The sequence below is a fragment of the Rhipicephalus sanguineus genome, unplaced genomic scaffold (genome assembly GCF_013339695.2).
Source record: "Rhipicephalus sanguineus isolate Rsan-2018 unplaced genomic scaffold, BIME_Rsan_1.4 Seq433, whole genome shotgun sequence".
NCBI classification, from domain to species: domain Eukaryota; kingdom Metazoa; phylum Arthropoda; class Arachnida; order Ixodida; family Ixodidae; genus Rhipicephalus; species Rhipicephalus sanguineus.
This window is the reverse complement of record NW_023615247.1, coordinates 590,061-610,859: the sequence shown is the minus strand read 5'-3', so window position 1 is coordinate 610,859 and position 20,799 is coordinate 590,061. Positions and strand designations below refer to the sequence as shown.

Below are 20,799 nucleotides of genomic sequence, written 5' to 3'. Positions count from 1 at the left end.
ACGACCCCGGGACATCCGGTGTGCGTTCATGTTCCGGACGCCCCCGTCAGGCCGTGAGCCCAGCCCAAATCGCGGAGACGACGCTAAAGACCACCCGGATCATCGAACCAGCCGCAGACAGAACGCACTAGCGCCACTGTACGGGCTCCTCCCCGAAAACACCAGGCAGTCCAAGACCGTGACTTCGACCGCCGGGACTATGACAACCCGGCTGTACCGCCTACACCGATCGTGCTCCAGCAGCCCAGAGAGCAGCCAAGATTTCGCGGATCATCAGTCAGACCCGGAAAGCTGGCTGGAAGCATCTGACCGAGTGGCCGATTTTAACCACTGGGGCAACGACGACAAGCTACGGCATGCCTACTTCATTTTGGAAAACCGCGCTAGGACCTGGTTAGAAAACCAAGAGCGAAGCCTGACAACGCGGGACATTTTTCACACCAGGTTCCTAGCCACGTTCACAAGCGTCGTCCGCAAGGAGAGGGCCGAAGCTCTGCTCCAAACCCGTGTGCAGCTGCCAAATGAAAACGCGGCGCTCTTCACTGAGATGACCAGACTGTTCCGCCACGCAGACCCCATGCCAGAAGAGAAGAAAGTTCGCCACCTCATGCGAGGAGTTAAGCAGGAGCTATTCGCGGGACTGATGCGGAAACCACCGACCAGTGTCCAAGATTTTGTTTCTGAAGCGATGACTATTGAGAAGACGCTGCAAATGCGCAACCCGCAATATGTTCGTCCTTTGACGCCACACTTCAACGAAATCGAAGGGCTGTGCTCTGCCGACCTACTAGAGGCGATCAGAGCGATCGTGCAGGAGGAGCTGCGAAAATTTCTGCCTCCGTCGCAGCCTCAAGGGGATTCCATTGCCGACATCGCGCGCCAGGGGATCCAGCAATCCCTGGGCGTTCCTCAGCTAGCAGAGCCTCAGCCGCAGTCTGAGCTACGCTGCTGCAGCGCGTCGTAACGCTCCTCCTCCGCGCCCACGTGAAGACGCAGCACCACTGCATTTCCGACACCAGACACCGCCGCCGCCGCCACCGACGCTGTTTCGCCCACACGCCAGCCAGCGCTGTAGCCCGAGGAAGACTGACGTTTGACCCGCCCCCGACTACCGCCCACTCTGCTACCACTGCAAGGAAGCTGGCCACAGCTGCCGCCACTGCCAATACCGACAGATGGGACTGCGTGTCTGCCATAAACGCGCCACGCCCAGAGCGAGGTGAACTACCGTGGGACATCGCCTTTCTCGCCGCATCTAAGCGGAGACCTCCACGGCAATCGCATTCGCCTTCACGAGGACGCTACATCTCGCCTCACCGCCGGCAGTACACCGGCCCTACTCCGGCCCGACCCGCGAGCCCACACCCGGAAAACTAAGGACAGCAACCGATAGAGGTGCGGTTGCTGTACGACAAAATACCGAATGTCCTCCGTCGCCGATGACGACGCCGCGATGAAATCTAAAGAACTCGCCGGAAGCCGAACGGAGCCCTGACGTCGAAACTTCGAGCCCGGACGATGCCACATGGAAGCAGCGGAACAGGCCAACGCAGCCGTGATCCGAGGCCACGACCTAACCGCAACGTAAGACGATGAACTACCGACCTCAACTTTCTTATCGACGTCCACAGCGTCACAGCTCTCGTCGACACGGCAGCAGATTACTCTGTCATAAGTGGGCCATTCGCCACGAAGTTGAAGAAAGTCAAAATCACCTGGGAAGGCCCTCAGACCGCTGGAGGTCACCTAGTAACGCCAGCAGGAATCAGCAGAGCGAATCACCGTTAACAACCGGATGTATCCCGCTAGCTTCGTAGTCCTGCAGCGTTGCCCAAGAGATGTCATCCTTGGTATGGACTTCTTAAGTCTACACGGTGCAGTCATCAACCTGAGATCCGAGTCGATAACATTATCCACAGACAAAGCACTACCGCCGCACACGCCGCCAGGAAAGCACGTCTTGAATGCACTGGAAGACCAGGTCACCATTCCCCTTCGCTCCAATATATTCATTTCCGTCGGCACTCAGAAATCAGCAGACCTGGAAGGCGTCGTTGAAGGCGACCAGCACCAGTTGATTAACCGCGATATTTGCGTCGCAAGAGGAATAGCCGAGCTGCTGGGAGGAAAAGCAACAGTGATGCTCACAAATTTCAGCAACCAGTACAAGCACGTGAACAAAGACACGATGGTCGCCTACACCGAACAAATTGTGGAAGCCACCAATGCTTTCGCCATTTCCGATTTTTATTTATTTATTTGATTTGTATATACAAGCGCAAGGACACAAAGAAAAGAGGGAGAGAGCAAGCTGGCAACTGCCACCAGAAGGGGCACAACGCCTGCCTGCTCTTTCCGAGCCTACTCCGACCAAGCAAGCTCCTCAACCAGCTTTCGACGTCAATCCAAGCCTTCCGAAGCATAAGCAAGACCAGCTCAAAACCCTGCTCTTCCAATACAAGGTATGCCCTTCATCGTCGTCAAAAATTCGGCAGACCCCTGTCGCGAAACATCGCATCAATACAGACATAATTTCCGGAACACTCCGACACAGCCCGTACAGAATTTCGACGCGAGAACGCGAGGCCGTAAATAAACAGGTCTACAAAATGCTACGCGACGACATCATCCAGCCATCCAAGAAACCGTGGGCGTCACCCCTGGTGTTAGTGAAGGACGGAACCCTACGCTTTTGCGTAGATTATAGCCGCCTGAACAAGATAACGGAAAAGGACGTGTACCCTCTCCCACGGATAGACGACACCCTGGATCGACTCACAACGCGAGGCATTTTTCTTCGATGGACCTCAAGGCCGGCTATTGGCAAATAGAAGTCAACGAGAGAGTCCTAGAGAAGGCTGTCTCTTCAAAACACCAGACGGCCTCTTCGAGTTCAAGGCTTAAGGTCATGCCCTTTGTCCTTTGCTCGGCACCTGCGACTTGCCAACGCGTTATAGATACAGTACTGGCAGGATTGAAGTGGCAGACTTACCTCGTGTACACGGAAGACGTCATTGTGCTTGCCACACTGGCTCCTTTCTTTCTGTGTTATGTTACCGCCCCTTTACAAGTGTTACTACTAGAGCACTGCACGGGCTTGGGCCTATCCAAAAACCCGGGCCAGCCCGTGGGCCGGGCCGGGCCAGGTAAAGTAGATTCCACGGCGGGTCCGGGTCAGGCTCGGGCCCGGGTTTGAGGTGGCGGGCTCGGGTCGGGCCGGGCTTCGACATTTCTCAGTTCTTAAAGGGACACTAAGCTGAAACAATGAGTCGGTTTAGACTGATAAAGTGTACTCTGAGAACTCGAATATCATTAACGTTCAGCAAAGCTTCCATTTGGGCTAGTTGGTACGGCCTAGCAATGTACTCAGCGCATCCACATTGCTATATCGAATATCATTCATTTCTCCATCATAAGTTTATGAATAGAGGAGGAAATCAAGGGCGAAGTGCCATATTTAATTTCCGCGCTGAAATCTCCGCGCGTGAGGTTACGGATTTCAAACTGCATTGGCGTGTTTTGAGGACATTAGTTCTACGAAATTTCCTGAGACTTGATATGTTAAGTCTAAGGCTTCCTCAGACGTTAGTGTACTTCATTTTTACCGACTGTAGGAGCTATGTGAGCCCCAGTAGACGCGGTCAGAATCTATGAAGTCGCGGCGTCTGCTGCGTGAATTACAAGGTGGCCTCGCCACCCGCATTTGCTTTTTGCGCGTTTTTGCGCTTACCAAGAGTCTTGTCGCGGCGAGCGTGGTGATTTTGGAATTGTAAAAGAGCAATTTATTGATAATAGAAAAATCGTTTTTCTTTTTCGTATTCCTTAAAGCTTTTCCACATACGTTGTGCATACATATATGTTTCACATTTTATCATGAAAAAAAAAGTGAGTTTCGCCGCAAGGGTGAAGCAATGGATGCGATAGCAAGAAATTGAAATGTCACACGAAGAACCAGAAGCAGCTCGATACTTGCAGCGCGCCGCTGAAGCACAAAGAACGCCCTAATGGCGCGTTCACACTGAGACATTCGGCTGCGAGAGGGTGCGGAATCCGCTTCGGTGGCAGCGAGATCCGCCAGAAAAGCCCTTTCCGCGCCGATCGGTCCCGGACCGATATTTGCAGCACCTGCCGGCGGATTCCCTCACCGCGAACCAATCGGAACGTGAGTCGAACAAATTCTCGACGACTGCCAAGTGTTGTCGCGATTAGCATCTTTGCAATACACCATCGCGATCTCGCAGAACGGGTAGCATAATCTCGGCTTGACCAAGCTTCTCGCGTCATGCAAATCAGGACGAACGAACCACAACTGCTTGCGTCATTTTTTGTTCGGCGAATGCATCTTTCTCCTCGTCAAACATCGCCAGAAAGTTGCTTTCCGGCAGGCTCAGTAGTTCGACGACCCTCTGTTTATGCGCTTCGCCATAACGAAACGCGAACACAACGTAGAGCGCATTGATGCCAGCGTTCCTTCGCGCGAAGGAACGATGATAACTAGGTGCCCAAATTTCGGTGGTGTGGTTGGTAAGTAGTGTGAACAATGCGGAATTTCGGTGGCACGAGAATTCCAGCCGTTCTAGACGGCGGATTCCCCAGTGCGAACGCGGCTTAACCCTTTCAGTCACGGTGTGTACAACTGTACACATCAACTTATAAGTCGCATTACGCACCCCGTGTTTCTTCAAATGACCTGAAACTTAGTGTGCACATTCGTGCAGGCTTCCTGAGTGGCCAACTAGATCTTATTTAACTTCACTATGCTGTATATGCTGCAGATGATCATTTTGCTAGAGACACTACCATGTTCGACGATCGTTCGACGTGCGACGTTCCAGGACCAACGTCAAGAACATTTTTTTTCCTTCGCTCGAAAAGCATACAGCCAAAAAATAAACTGTGCATGCATTTTGGGCCTAATAGTTTATTCCTTTTATGCAAGGATTAAAGCTGACTGATTGCAGAACAAATATATATTTAATTAAACGCTAATTAGCATTAATTACTGTAACTAACAAAAAACAACACATTCCTTCATTTTATTTCTTGAAATCTAATACTGAGTGCCTTAAAATCATACCATGGAAATTTGATGAATTTGCAGAGAGTGCATCATAATTCGTGAATGAAAGGGTTAAAAGAACGTACAGGCATGCACAGGGTAAGCGTGAACTAACAACTGTCACAGTTGTTACGTCTACGTGCTTGAGCGACACGCTGCAGGTGTCAACAATGGAGAATCGGACGCTCTTAGATATTTCTTCTTTTAAACTGCGGCGCGTGGAGTGACCCCCTGCGTCTCCTGCCACACGGGGGCGTCTGGTAGGTGTGCCCGGTGTTCTTTGTTTTTTTGCCTTCCACATCACGAGTGGGTACCGAAAATGGCCACTTTGTTGTGCGCGTCTCAAGGGCAGTTTTCGAATTGAAAGAAAATTAGGAGCGCTGCGTCTGCAAATGTCGATAATGGAGGATCAGACGCTCTTAGATATTTCTTCTTCTTCTAAACTGCGGCGCGTGGAGTGACCCCCTGCGTCTCCGGCCACACGGGGGCGTCTGATGCAAGGTGTGCCTAAGGTCCCTAGATAAAAAAGTTTTCAAGGTAGCGACACTCATTCCTCTTTGCGCCTTCCCCCTCACTCTCGCGCCTACCCCTCCTTTTCTCCATCATTTGCGTCTGTGATTGGTGAATTCGTTGCACGTGATGCTGTTAGTGGATGGTGGTGATATTTATTATAAAGGAAAAGGTTCAAAACGAGTGCGCATGTGCATATGGTTCCAGTCGGATTATTGCCGCGACGAAAGACGAAATCGTATCCAAGACAAGCTGTAGAAGAGGAGCGTTCCAGTTGACGCCAAGTCGGCCGAGCATGCTTCGCCGTGAATTTTGAATATGTCAAGTACTGTGCTGTCGGATGCAGCAACAAAACAGAAGGCGGTTTTTCCCTCTACAACATACCTCGTGGTATCCGGAATAGGGCACGCCGTGAAGTGTGGCTACAAAACATTTGACGCGAGGACTTCCGTGCAACGCCGTAGACGCGGCTTTGCGAGGCGAGTTGATTTGTCGCCTTCTGTTGAAACGCTACAGAACGCGCGTCTAACGCGCGTCTAGTACGTGAAATTCGTTACAATATTTGTGCGTATGCACGTACAGTTGAATACAGCTGAAGTGGCTGCACTTTCAGGGACATTTCATGCCAGACCAGTTCGAGTCACTTGCTCTTGAACGCGGCGTAAACAGGCTCAAACGCGACGCGTGCCAACGCTTTTTAAGTCTGTTTCTGGTACTTACCGCTGATGGTAGGGCGACGACATCGTCGCAATATTCATCACTTCGGGACACCAAACTGGTAGAACCCCACTTGTCGTTAAGTTGCGTGCACCCGCATTGCGGTGCCGCGGTCTCTTCCGTAGTCACCCAGATAATAAAACATGCACCACGATTACCTGGCATCATGATTGCGAAAATGGATGTATTTTTTCCAGAAAAAACTGTCATCGCAATGCTGCTAGTCAAGCGTTCGTTCTAGTCTGGCCACGGCTTTTGCCTGTGTGCGCACAAGCGGCTATGATCACTCGTCACAACACGGTGCTGCCCTGTGGTCAGTCAGGATCACAGGATCCAGCAAGAAGCACCTTAACTGTGCCACATCATATTCACGAGCAAAACACATTCGGAGAACTGTACGAACCGGGACGAACTACGACGTACGATGCGAGACGCCATGGATAATGGTGTGAAATATAAAACTATAACAACGTTGCCAGTTGGTAACACACATCACGCTTCTTCTTATGTTACCGCTTATATTCAACTAAGTAACCTTTTATCCTACGTCGAATTTACTTTACATTTGCTATAAATATTTCTATCCGCCGTAATAACTGAACACAAACATTCCCTTTTTTATGCACGCTTTGACCCTTCTTGGGGGCGCTCCAGGCAAATAAGCGAGGAGGAAAAGGAAGGGTGTCGCTACCTTGAAAACTTGTTTTATCTAGGGACCTTAGGTGTGCCCGGTGTTCTTTGTTTTTTTTTTCCTTCCACATCACTAGTGGGTACAGAAAGGGCCACTTTGTCGTGCGCGTCTCAAAGGCACTTTTCAAAGTGAAAGAAAATAAGAGCGTTGCGTGGTAGAAAATACGCTTACGCTCCTCCGAGATTTGCTTACCACCAGCGGTACATGGTGTATATAAATAGCTCACCGTTATTTCGCCGGCACATATAGTATATATGCATGTAAGCCTTTGAATGCTTGTGCAGTGCTTGTGCGAATATTGTCGCTAAGTGAATGCATCCCTACGTCATAGCGTTTGTGATAATTTCAAATACGCATTGTAATAAATACCATGAAAGAAAGAAAAAAAACATGGCATGTGGTTGAGTTGTCTAACGCAGCGCGCTGGTGAGCGAGGGGTTGCTGGTTTGAATCCGCGGTCGGGTACTTCAGATTTTTTTCTTCTGCTTTATTTTTCTTTGTGCCTTTTTATATATATGCATACATATACATATCCGGAGCACGACGTGACGGCAAAAATCAGACGAGAGTGTCCATGAAATTGCTATCGCAATAAAAAACTGCTTTTTTTTATCGGGCAAACTATTTGGAGTAGTTTTACGAAGGGCAAGTACTGAACCTCCTTTGCTTCTTGCATAAGGAGCTACATAATATGTCTGAAACGGGCAAGCTAAAAGTAAATAGACCAGGCGCCTATATAGTTAACATCTCGCTAACATGTGCTTTGTTTGTATTTGTTATTATTTTATATCCCAAATGTTATTTCGTAGAATTAGTAATAAATGTAATATAATAAATTTATACCTACAACTAAATGTCACCTAATGGTAACATTTCAAAGAAGATCTTTCCTATATCACATATATGTGGGTCATTTCTGAAGGGTATTTGGCGGCAGGATTCCAACATGTCGATACCTGTCTACGAGATGACTAAAATGTGGATGCCGATTATGAATTATAAGAGTTTTGTGTCACGGTTTTGAATGAGCACATGCTGGCCGCACGGGTTGCCTCAAGAAAAAAAATGCTTGAAACCTGTCATGCCTGTTTAGCATAAGAACATACTTTTAAACACAATAAAAGAAAATGGGTCGAATGTGCGGGCCGCGTGTTTGAGACCCCTGCGCTATATAGTGGGAGAGTTGCATGGTGATACTGCCGCAACAGCGTTGGAATGTGCAGGAATAGCGTGGGTGCATTAAACAAGGCGCGAGGGAAAGTATATTCGCTTGACGAAATAGCTGGCTTGAAAAAAGACCATTACGAATTCTGTGCCGGTGATGTCCTTTTACCCCGAACCATATGCATGCAATGAGTTAGCGAGGAGCAGCTTATTCACGCTTTTATAACCAAACACGAACGAACCTCAAAAAGTGCTCCAAATCGCTTCGTCCGCCTCCTACCAGTCCTACCCGCGTAGTCCAATGAAAACCTTTTACCATAACAACATCGTTAGGAAGGCACACAGCATAATATTATGAAAAAAAAAAAGAGCATGGTGCAAACCGTGCATAACTCACTTCTGAAAACTGCTAGGAGAATCCTTCAAAGATGAGTTTTTTAGACGGCATTGAAGAGTGGGACCACGTTCGAGAACGAGAGAAGTGAAGAGATGAGCTGGACAGCTATGTTCATTCCACAGAGGAAGACATTTTAACTTTGCTCCAGTGGTGGAAGTTAAGAACAACGACTGCCGATGCCTTCACAATTCGCAAGTCAGGTGTACGCCCCTTGGGCTACCGCAAGCAGTGCGTGAAACTTTAGCGCGGTAGGATATGTTATTCAACAGCGCGTGGCTGCTTAAAGCCGAAATCGCTTGATAATTTGATTTTTTACACATGTGAAGAAATGAAGAAAAAGAAAAGCAACTGTTTCACCGTAAGCACCTTTTTACAAGAAATTGCCGAAGGTTAAGGTATAATTGTTAGCGAAACATGCGCTGTTACGACCGGGTATTTGGATCCATCCCACCGCTGCCACCACTTGTTACGAGCGGGGTCGTTGGCCGATGCGGACTCAGGGGGTAGCGTGGAGCTGAGCGGCGGGAGTCGTACCGCAGGCCCAGGGATGTCCAGAACAGCAGGAAGCCGAGGCAGAGACCGGCGTTGAGGAAAACTTAACAGACGTTTATTTACATCAGAGAGGGCAGGATCGTCAGAACGACATCTAGTCCGATCGATCCGTGCCGAGCAGACGCTCTGCTGCTCCTTAAATACGCTTCATTCCCAAGATAGGGAAACTCCTTAATCGGCAAATGTCCAATCACAAACGAGCATGCCTTTGGAGGGTCCGTCTCTTCGACACATAGGTCCCCGCCCCCAGGATGGCACGCCAGGGACCACTGCACTCTCACTCTCCACGTCCGACCAGTTCGGAAGAAAGAGGGGCAATGTCACTTCGGGGAACTGGAAATCCCTTTAAGAACAAAGGCACCAGCTTTCACCAAAACAAGCTCGTTGCAAACACGTGTTCCACGGAGGAGACCCGCGCGTAGCTGCCAGCTTCCCGCCGAAGCGCCCAGTTCAGGGAAAAGACGGCAGGTGTAGTGTCAAATCCGTTCCCCGAAATGAGGGGGGGGGGTCCAAGAAGCGGGAAGACTCCTTTGGAGACAGGCTGGCCCAGGACCCTCGCATCTGCTTTGTAACAGCGCCAACAAAGGCTAGACATTTGCCACTTAAAACACTATGTCGTTGATTCCATGTTTGAGCAACAGCACCTAGATTACTGGTTCGGGCGCCTGTCGGACCCAATCTGCGGTCGGGCCGGGCCGGGTAGGCGAAATTTTTTCTCGGACTCGGGCCGGGCCCGGGTCTCACTTTTGAGTGACCGGGCCGGGTTCGGGCGGGTAAACTTGAACGAGTTTCGGGCCAGAGCCGGGACCGAGCTGAGAATCACGGCCCGTGTAGTGCTCTAGTTACTACTGCCCTGCGAAAACCGCGCCAGAATGTCTGGGAACGTTCCAGATTTTTGAGGATCATCTGCTAGGCTTGAGCACGGAAACGCGAACACCTGATTCTACTCTGGAACTAACGCGGAGACCAGCGATAAGGCTGGAATGTTCAATGTCGCATGTATAGATGCCGAAGCACCTTACCGCAGATCAGTTTATCGACTGCCGACGCTCTGTTCGCCGCTATCAGTGTACAGTTAGAGTGTACTAGAGCAGGGGAGTGCTCGGAACGGCGCAGCACCAATGTACAGAAAGTGAAGCCCAAGCAGGGTCAACTCGCTTGAGGCGCTGCGATAGGTAGTCTGCAATGTGTCGTCGTTTAAGAGTTTAAAGGGTTCGAAACAGCGCGAAAAATACCAGGGCACAAAAATAACTGACAGCTCCAGACAGCTCCAGACACAGACAGATAGACAGACCGACAGACAGATAGACAGACCGACAGACAGATAGACAGACCGACAGACAGATAGACAGACCGACAGACAGACAGACAGACAGCCAGACCGACAGACAGATAGACAGACTGACAGACTACAGACTGACAGACTGACAGACTGACAGACTGACAGACTGACAGACCGACAGACTACAGACTACAGACTGACAGACTACAGACTGACAGACCGACAGACCGACAGACTGACAGACTGACAGACTGACAGACAGACAGACAGACGACAGACAGACAGACAGACAGACAGACAGACAGACAGACAGACAGACAGACAGACAGACCCTTTTAAAGTTTAAGAGGTGCATGCGGCTTCTTGAAAGTGGCGCAGGGGTAGAATTCCCGCTTCCCACTCAAAAGGCCCGGGTTGTCACAGTACTAGTCGATAATATTCTCCATACATACGGTTTTGTTCTGCTGTCCCCGTGCTCTGACGAACTCATTTTAGTATGGCAATTTCTCGCCTCTGATTGCGCCGCTACTTGCATTGGAGGACATGGGCAAATGGGATGTCCGCAGAGGTGCACTTTGCGGACACTTACCATTTGCTTGGAGAAGAAATGTACGAGCCATTTTACCTAATCGCTGCGGAAGACACTGAACTACCCTCAGGCCGAGACGGAACGTTCAACGGCCATGGTGACGTCTTGTCGTTGCCTCGTTCCAGTTGCCTAGCTCTTGCGTCAGGTGGGATTCACATTAAGAATACACCTGCGCTCGTCACCGCCTCGGGTGGACATAGGAAGAGAGAGAGAGAGAAACTTTATTTTTAAAATCAGTCAATTACGTCAGGCATTGCCCGTCGCCCTTAGCCGTCGGCCGGAAGAAGTTCTAATTCCGCTAGCCACCACAGCGGCCGGCGTAGCCTGTATGCGTCTCCTCGAAGGACTGTTGTGCTGGTCACACTGCGTCCTGGCCCAACCTTACAGTAGTCACCAGCGGTGACTCCCAGATGTTTTCGCGGTGTTGCGTTCAATTTTGCTACAGATATTGACTGCACACAGTCAGCAGACAGGGTCGTGGTTTGATCACACGTAGTCGAATATTTTGTGAGTTCATTTGTGTCATTCATTAGCTGTAGCTTAGGTACTGAGGCGCAGTTTCACTGACATCTCAACCAAGTAAAAACCTGTAAAAAACGCAAAAAAATATCGTAGCGTCTCTCACATAAGTGTACACGTTCGTGCAGTGTCAGGCGTGCGTGCTGTCGCTACTGTCATCGGTGTTCGCCATCGTCATGGGTCTGGCCTCCGACGACGCCTTCCGCATCGACCAAGCGCTGTTTGTGGCATCATCAAGCATGGCTACCGCCGCTGTCGCCAGCTTCCTACTAGGTGCGTGCTTGGCTGTTGTTTTACACGCTTTATGCGAAGTTTGGTAAGCTGGAACGCGAGAAAAAATTTTTTTATTAACGCGTGATATTGCAGCGTGTGAGTGCTGGTTGCCTGTAAAGCCAGTGTGATATAGCGAATGATGGGACGCTGCTGACCTAAGCTTAACAGCAAAATACACTAACGCTCATATCTGCTGCGCGTTGTGTAAAAGCATTTAGGTGTTCGATCTCAGCAAGTGCCGTACCGGAAAGAGAACGAGCAGGAATACCAAACTAACAAGCTCCGCCAAATAGATAGCATTGAGTATGGCATGTGTTGCTCTATATCACGCGGCTCCTGAAAAATATCTGAGTCCGGTAAGGTTGTGAGCAAACCATCCACAACCAGCGCCAAGAATATGCAGTAAAATAATGGAAGGCTTTCTGACCTTGGAGTGCACCGAATGCGATATGCGTAGTATCTGTAAAAAAATGGCGAAGCTTGCACTAAGTCGTGAAGCCTTCAAACAGCGAACCTGGACGATTCTGAAGCCTAATCTGGTTGCTTCTATGTTGTTGCTGGGCTTCAGCTAGGTGGTAAATTACAGAAGGGTTGATAGGCGGGCTAGTTGAAATTTTGTGAATTCATTGTAGAATTCTGGCAGCGCAAACAACCGGGACAGAGAAAGAGCGGGACACAACTGCGCTAGTTTGTTTCCCGCTCTCTTTGTATCCCGTTTGTTTTGGCTTCCAAGAGAGAGAGAAAGAGCAGAGGAAGGCAGGGAGGTTAACCAGAAATTTGTATCCGGTATGCTACCCTGCGCTGCAGTTTGGCTGCCAAAATTTCAGCTAAGTGACGCGACGTTATTTCTAGGTTGCTTTTAGGTTTTAGCTTGCTGATGCTAGGTCGTTTCTAGGTTACTTCTCAGCGCAGACAGGTTCGAGTTAAACCACAGACAGTGACAGACACGACATGGATGTCCAAACACCAGAACAGAAACTCTCGCTGAAACCGAGCGTTCGCACCTCCCATAATAGGTCGGCAAAAGATGTGGAGCTCACTCAGACTCGCTCATTAAATATATTTTGCCTTTAGGACTCACTAGGATTCAGACTCACCAAAAGTTTCCTCATTCGGACTCAGACTTACTGACATTGTTCTCAACCGGACTCACTCTGAGTCAGACTCACGGCTCAATCTGAGTCTGAGTGAGCTTAAGTGAGTCGACTCATGAATCCATCAGCGTATAATTAATATTTCCCACCGTAGTGTCAGTGCTCTTATCAATATCTCATATAACTGGTGTTCTACTAAGCGCGTTTTGATCTCATGCCTTCAAATACGAGTTATGAATGGTTACAATGCAGTAAAGACATTTATTGCGATAGCAATTATATGGACAGTCTCGGCTGGATTTGCCGTCGCCGTCGCCGTCGCCGCCGTCATGCACCGTATATGTATAAGTATGTATATATATAAAGGCCCCAAAGAAAAATAACTCAGAAAAAATGCTTCCGAAGCGCGGAATCGAACCAAGGACCTGTGCTCCGCAGCGAGCGGCGCGCTATCTACTACGCACGAAACGCAGATCCTCCACGTAGCTAACGGCGAGCGTTTATACACACCATTTAGCGCAGGACGGACTCGGAGACAGCAGGCGATAATAAAGCGTTTCTTCATTACAGCGAGGTGGCGCTAGGAGCCCGAGGCGCATTTAAAAGTCGTCGGCGAGCCGCTCGCTTGTTCTATATTTGCGCATGGGAGAAGCTTGCCGTTCCGCTGTCTGCTCGCGCGGTTTTCTCGTGGCGAGGGGTAGAGGAATGTTTCACCGCTTTCACCGTGATGTCCGCGCTCATGTTACGGCGCGTACGAATGTCACTCGAGCTCAGGGACGCCGCCAAACGAACAAACAGAAGATGAGCGCGAACTATCAAGTGTCACAGCTCGACACTTGAAGCACTAGTTCCTTCGCGCTTCGGCCGCCTTTGCAACAGAAGCGCTGTTCAAACTGAGAGTATCCATTGGCGAGCCTCACTTCGTATAGCATTAGTTCCTTGCTATCGCATTCATTGCTTCGCCCATGCGGCGAAACTGTGACTTTTTTATTGAAAGAGATGACTCGAACGGGATATCGTATCAAGAACTCCCCATGAAAGATTTTGCCAGAAGGAGGTCCGACCCCCTCCCTTCGCCCCCTTCCGTAACTCACGCCTTGATCAAATAAGCACTGATATGGCGTATGAACGCTAGTGCTTTGAAGTATGTGCGAGAAAAGTGAGCATAAACGTGAGTCATCATAAAGCTGATAGTAATGCTGAAGTTGAGTAGATAGGACCATAGGTCGGCAAACAAATGCGGAGCTCACTCAGACTCACTCATGAAATATATTTTGCCCTTAGGGCTCACTCGGACTCAGACTCACCAAACTTTTCCTCATTCGGACTCACTCACTGAAATTTTTCCCAACCGGACTCAGCGGACTCACTCACTCACGAAAATATTACTCAGCTTGACTCGCTCAGACGCATGGCTCGATCTGAGTCTGTGTGAGTCTGAGTGAGTCTACTCATGAGTGAGTTTGCCGACCTACGCCTCCCATAAATCTCTGGGCACGTCACCGTTCGCGCAGGGCTTCCATCGCTTCGGGGGGGGGGGGGTCTTTCGCAGCCGCCGTTGCCTTTCTCGCTCCCTAGTATTCTCTTGTTGTACGTACCGCTGAAGCACTCCAAACGTGCGGCCACGGTGTTAATCACTAGGTTAATCCCGACGGTTTGTTAGAGCTTTTCTTAACTACTGGTTCCGTCTGTCTAGAGATCTTAATTGGTGTTTGCCGCCCGTCTGTTGCCTTCTTCATTTTTAGTGGACCATCAGTGAGCAGTGGGATTTGCCCAATTTCCGTGGCACGTACCCGTTTATGATGATGATTGTTTTTATACACATTGGTATACCAGATAGTTTTTACGGCCGGCTTATACAACTTCGCTGTCAAGAGAAAGAAAAAGACCTTGGTTTAAATCTTCTAAACCGAGTTATCGCGAGCGAAAGGTCTCTCTGCTCTTGCTCCTCGCGCGGCGAAGAGCAGCACTCGGAGAGGCGAGCTGACGAACGGAGCGTAGCGAAGAGCTAAACGAGCAGGGGCTGCGTTTCAGTTATCCAGCGCGTGTAACTCCGCTAGCCCGCTAGATTTCGCTGTAGACTCAGGAGTGACTGAGACGTCACCACTAAATTTCGACCACTGGGTGGTTTAGTGGCTCTACAAACCTTTGTCTGGTCACGTGATAGCGCAGCGGCGGGGCTCCGAGCAAGCGCAGCTGCCTTTGCCTCTCCGCAGCGGATCACGTGGCGTGATGTCACGCCCGCCACACACGCGCTGCACGCGCTCCAGCGTCTCAAGGTCATTGCGGCGCATTGAATGACCTTGGGAGACATGGAGTAGTGCAGCTGTCGCTCTGAAATTCTGCCAGATCCCACGCACTGCCGGAATTGGCGCTATGCGAAGCAGTCGGGGACGAGTCACCCTTTTTTTATTATTGAAATAATGGATAAGGGGGGTTGGCGCCTTTATTCATAGGTACTCAGTAGAACACCAGATGTGCAAATAAAATGCAATCAAACACCACACGAGTCACGAAGTCACTGATCACAGGTCACAGGTAAGAGAAACAAGTTCATGTGTATAAAATCAAAAGTTGTTTTAGACTATAAGACATTGTAAAACTACCTTGTTCAACTATTTGTACGCTTGAGAACAGCATGATAGCAGCGCGACAGCGCTCAGTCACATGTAGTTTTTCTTCGTATGTCTAAGGGGGGGGGGGTTCAGGAACGCGCACACAGCGAGTAATCAGGTCACGAATATCGCGCGATACAGGCTGAATTAGAGCCAATAAGACAGCACGGCTTCATTGGCGGCTGTAATGCATCTCTTGGCAACCTGCGAGCTTAAACGTGTGGCTGCTTGGTTCAATCAAAACTGCCACCGGTACGTTGTGCGTGAACCGTGCCTCTCCTCAGAACAAAGCGGCCGTAAGCGCCTGGAGACGGATACGTCGAGTTTCAAGCAAGCCGTTGCGACATACTTCGTCTGTTGTTGGCGGTCTCTTCATCACGAAAGTTTCAGGCAAGTGCGAGTTTATTTGGTGCTTGTGGTGTGAGGCGTTTTCGTTCGCTGTGTATATATGTCGTCACGACCATGACGTCACACATGTAAGTGCAAGTCCAGCGGAGCTCGTAGTGTGGCAACTTGGACGCCAAAGTAATAGACATCAATCAAATCCCGCAGATTACAGAGTTGGCGACAAATCATCATAGCGCGTGCGTTGATAACGTAGCGACAGGACAAATAGTAGAAAACTAAGTAAACAAGGCACTCGATGCTCGATTACTTGTGATCTCGCATATTTGCTCTGTTCCGTGCGCTGTACGAAACGCGTAATGGTGGATATCGACGTGCATCTGCCCCTCACTCTACGATTGAGGTGTGCAGAACTCGAACTACTGATTTCCATGGACAAAAGCCTGCGAAGTACGTGGCCGTGTGTGCGCGTGAACCAGGCCCAAGTTTTTTGTTGAAATGTTATGCGCCCGCATAGTTTCTTCATGGGTGCTTTAATGGTTAGAAATTAGGTACCGCAACAAATTCGGTGTTTAGCAGCGTCGTCACTGATGTGAAATGCCAAATGCCTTATTTCGCAATAACCTAAATTTGCCATATCGAAGCTGGCAGTTCGGCATCAAAATTCACCACTAAGCTCACAAGCAGCGCTTGGAAACTAAGGTAAAAGTAATACTGTTTATGGTGGCTTGCGCTTTAAATATGACAGGCTGATGCTTAAATCAATAGCGCCCATGTATTGTAGCGCCAGAGACCTTGATACTTTATTATTATATTATTATTATTATTATTATATATTATATTATATTATTATTATTATTATTATTATTATTATTATTATTATTATTATTATTATTACGCACTTCAAATGTTTGATTAGACCTAAAATCGGTTACACACTTGAGAATTTTGCCGCGGATCGCTAGATGAGTCAAGTATTTTAAACCACATCTCCTGCAGTGTGAGCGCTTTTCAAGATCGGGCACGACTTTACGTTTCTATGGTTGCAAGCCTAGGCAACGAACACGCCGATAATGCTGCACCGGCAACTCGTCAAGACGACAAGGAAGAGGGCTATAGCAGGGTTTGATGCGCTAGCAAACTTCCAATGATCACAACGGATGTTACTGCGCACTCCATATGGAATACACCAAGTAGCCAAAACAATCGGCCACACCACACTAAGAAAAAAAAAGAGTCGAAAGAGGGCATGGAACCGGACTCTTCGGGCGTCCAGTGACCCCTTTTGGAAGGTACAGGAGAGAAAAAGAGTTAGCAGTTCGGAAGGAGTCACTGGACGCCCTGAAGCGCGTTCGATGGTCCGTCCATGAAAGAGCCGCCGTATACGCCATACATATCGCGCGCTTGCCCTTTGGCGCCGTTGTGGCGCGTTGCTGCGTTGCTCGCCAACGGATACGGGGTTGGCGCCGGGGTGACGCGCCGCTTCTGCTTCTCTCTCAGTCGTCTCAGTCTAGTCGTGAATGCGTTGCGTTGGTTGGCGGGTTGGTGTCTTGACGTTTCATCAGGTTTCATCAGTTCATGTTCATGCGCGCTTTCGATGGTGTTGACGCCGGCTCCGCGCACGAAGTGACGTTTGCAGGCGGAATATTCATGGAGCTGCGGATTCGGACAACGGGCGCCAGTTAACGGTGAGTGTACTGCTTTCGTAGGCACTAATATAACAGCTTTAGCGGGCGTCTGCAGAAGCTCTGCGGAAGTTATCTGCCAGCCATTAAACAGCAGCCCGTGTCCGCGGGGGCTGTTGCGGATGCCCAACTAAAGCTGTCGTAACGAGTTGCCCCGTTATGCGCGTTGTGTCATGCACTAGAAGGTGCAAGATGTCGTTTTGAGATGCACTGTAGTCACTTCATAATAACATTTCCATCGACCTTGAGTGGCTGCGTGCTTCCGCGCGTAGGGAAACGTGAAAAAAAAAGAAAAAAAAAAAAGCTTTGTACAGAACGCTCAGAGCCACATGTGGTAAAGACGGTAGCTGAGGTGCAAGTATAGTACGGTGGCTTACCAGAAGTATGCGGTAGTCATTCAAGTGGACACGCCTCGCCGGTAAGGCGAAATGCTAGACTTTCGACGGCGCCCGGTTTCGGCCGTCGCGTGCACTTTTTCCTTCGTTCGGTTTGTGTTTCGTGGTTTGCCAACATCTGCGATGACGCTTATAAACGATATGAAGTGAGTGTACGTGATTGTGGGAGTTAGTGTGCAATTTAGCATGACATGTCTGATCTAGACGTAGACGGCGTCGCACGCACTGGGTGTCGTTCGGGCCCTCGTACTCGCATGCGCTTATGAGATGGGTGACGTTTGTAAAACATGCGGTCAGTAACCGCTCACGGCGTGCCCCTGACTGCAGTAGGAAGTGTTTGGGTGTCGGGGTAAGCGGCGCAAAACCGTGTTTATTCTGAAACCAATTTTGAAGCGATTTCTCAGAAAAAAAAGTGCTTTCATTCGTGTATAGCCAGTGAATATGCGAGGACGAGGTTCCCGCTGCCTTTTACGTGAAAATTTGTTTTGTTCCTTCATTGTGTCTATGGAACACGTATTTAGTAGGTTTGAAAACCTTACTGCAATTTCATTTTCTATTATAATATCACGTTCTGCTTTTCAGATACCGTTCATGGGCTCACGCTGAACAGGAGCGAACCTAGCAAGCCACAAGTCTGAGGACCTCCAGCCGTCACCATTTTTGATTTATTCTTTAATCATAAGGAATAAAGATTGAAACATGATGCCATTTCTGCATATTATTTGCACTATATGACCTTGCAACATCAGCACACATTTAGTTGGCTATACTCATAGAAGCATGTAGACGAGGAATACCCAAACTTCTTAATTGGAAATAAAATACCATCTTTTCGCGCTTTCTATATAACTTTGCTGGAAAATATGTGTGTTTGACGAGTTTTATTAAAGTAATCCTAAAACTGAACTATTCCCTTTTTGCAGTCGCTGGGCAGAACGGCAAGTATTATTGGACATGCTTAAAATGAATACTCCATTATTTTCAGCTGTAGTCGCGCAAAAGTACAGCAAGGGTCAAATGAGTAGCTTAAAATACTCGTGGAGTCGCTTGACGCTTCTGTGGGTCACTTGACCCCCGTAGGAGTGTTACCGGCAAGAGTCGTCTGATTCCCTATAAGTGGTAACGTGATCCTTCGGATGAGAGTCTTTCAACTCTTCCTAGAGGGTCGGGGGACTCTCCTAGAGCGAGCCGACCCTGACCCACAAAGAGAGTCACCGTGACTATTTAAAGAGAGTCCTATACGTGGCAAGTCAGAACTCTCCGAAAAGAGTCACGCATACTCTTTTTTTTCTTAGAGTGCACCTGAAGTTCTTGCTTTACGTTTTGGTATGCCATCTGGACTTCGCCGCAAACAGGCGACTGAGCTCTGCTGTCGGTTATGGCTCGGTGGGGCTTTCACGAAGTCATTATTTTATTCGCATCGGAATGGCCGACAACGCTTTGTTATGGCGGTCGTTGCATGGAATCCTTAATACACATCGTATGCGACTGTCCTCGCTTTAATGTACGAAGACCATAACTGGTAATTGCTGTAGATCGCCTCGACCGTAGAGGAATGTCACTGTAGCTACCGTAGTGAAACGTCGTCCTCAGATGTCGTCGCAGTTGAAGGCGAGGAATAAAATGTTAAATTTTTTAAAGACGACAGACTTGCAAGAAAGGCTGTGACGTGTGATGTCGCACACCGCACAAAAGCGGACTGACTTTGACGTTACGGATGTGGTCCTTGTCCCTCCCGCATCTCTTTCCCCTGAATAGGGTGGCATGCAGCTGAACTGGTAAACCTCCTTGTCCTTCCCCCTCTATCCTCATCCTAGATGAATGAAAATTGGAAGACGGGGTTGCTTTTGTAAAAAGACATCATGTAATTTGCCTTCTAGCCGGAAGAGGGGATCAGTTGTAGAACAGCGCTTTTTTAAACGAACGTTCATAAGTCTAGCAAAATTTGTGGGTCGAGAATAACTGTGAACATTGCATTCGCTGTGTTTTCGTCGGATTTCGCTATGCGGCTTGTGAAGACGATGGGCTAATAGCAGCTGAGAGATGTACGAGGCTACCGTTTATTCACAAGCAGGTGCACGTTCGCCGCGTGCATTGTTGTCTCGTTACGAAGTAATAGCATCGTGATCTGACGTACGACGACCGTAACAGCTGGCGAACCGGTTCAAGGAAAACCGAGAGTAATGTCGTCGTAACGTCCCAAGAGAATGCCCGTCCATCGAGGTGATGGCCACGGGGACATATTCGTAGAAGAGAGAGAAAACGACTTACGGTCGCTACATAACTATTACAGCATTTTCTCATGCTTTCGGCTTTCACTACATTCCATATAATCAATGTCCTGATAAACAATTCTGATATTGCCTTTAGGGATGCATGCACTAAACAGCGCATGCATCCATAAATGCAAGCACTAAAGTGTTTAGTGCTTACCCACTAAACAGGTGGCCAAGCACTAAACAGTGAATGGTTGACTAGTTTTATTTTCCAGCAGAAAATGCCCTGTTTATTTCTGCCACGGAAGCATTGCAAGAGTCACTTAATGCGCCGGTGCTTGGTAATGCTGTTTTTCTCCGGCATGTTTGTTCTTTAAGAAGACCTAGAAATGTTGCGAAAATGCTCTGCGAGTTTTTTGCTTGTTCTTCGAGTGTCGTGCGTGGGCCAGGACTTGCAAGTATGGGAATAAACCGATCTCACCGCGAGTTGCACTGTGCCATCGCTGTCGCAGTGCGTGCCGCTACTTGGAATACTTTTTATAAGTTCAGCTGCGCAGCCGCTGCATCGGCAAGCTGCATTAGCAAGCTTGGTTTCACGCGCTGCGTGCCTGAATGCTACAACAACAAAGGGCCTCGCATTTCACGTGCTCCCGAAGGCATGTCAAGCTCCGACGGGAATAGGTGCAAATAATCATC

General features: G+C 48.9%; 1 protein-coding gene across 1 annotated transcript in view; it reads left to right on the top strand.

Moving 5' to 3' along the window:
• LOC119377325 (solute carrier family 41 member 1) overlaps nt 1-20,799 on the top strand; it is an 88,262-nt gene that overhangs the window by 21,227 nt on the left and 46,236 nt on the right. Inside the window, exon 3 of the mRNA XM_037646861.2 lies at nt 11,609-11,753. Within this exon, the coding sequence (XP_037502789.1) occupies nt 11,609-11,753 (145 nt within the window). The remainder of the gene's footprint in view (nt 1-11,608; nt 11,754-20,799) is intronic.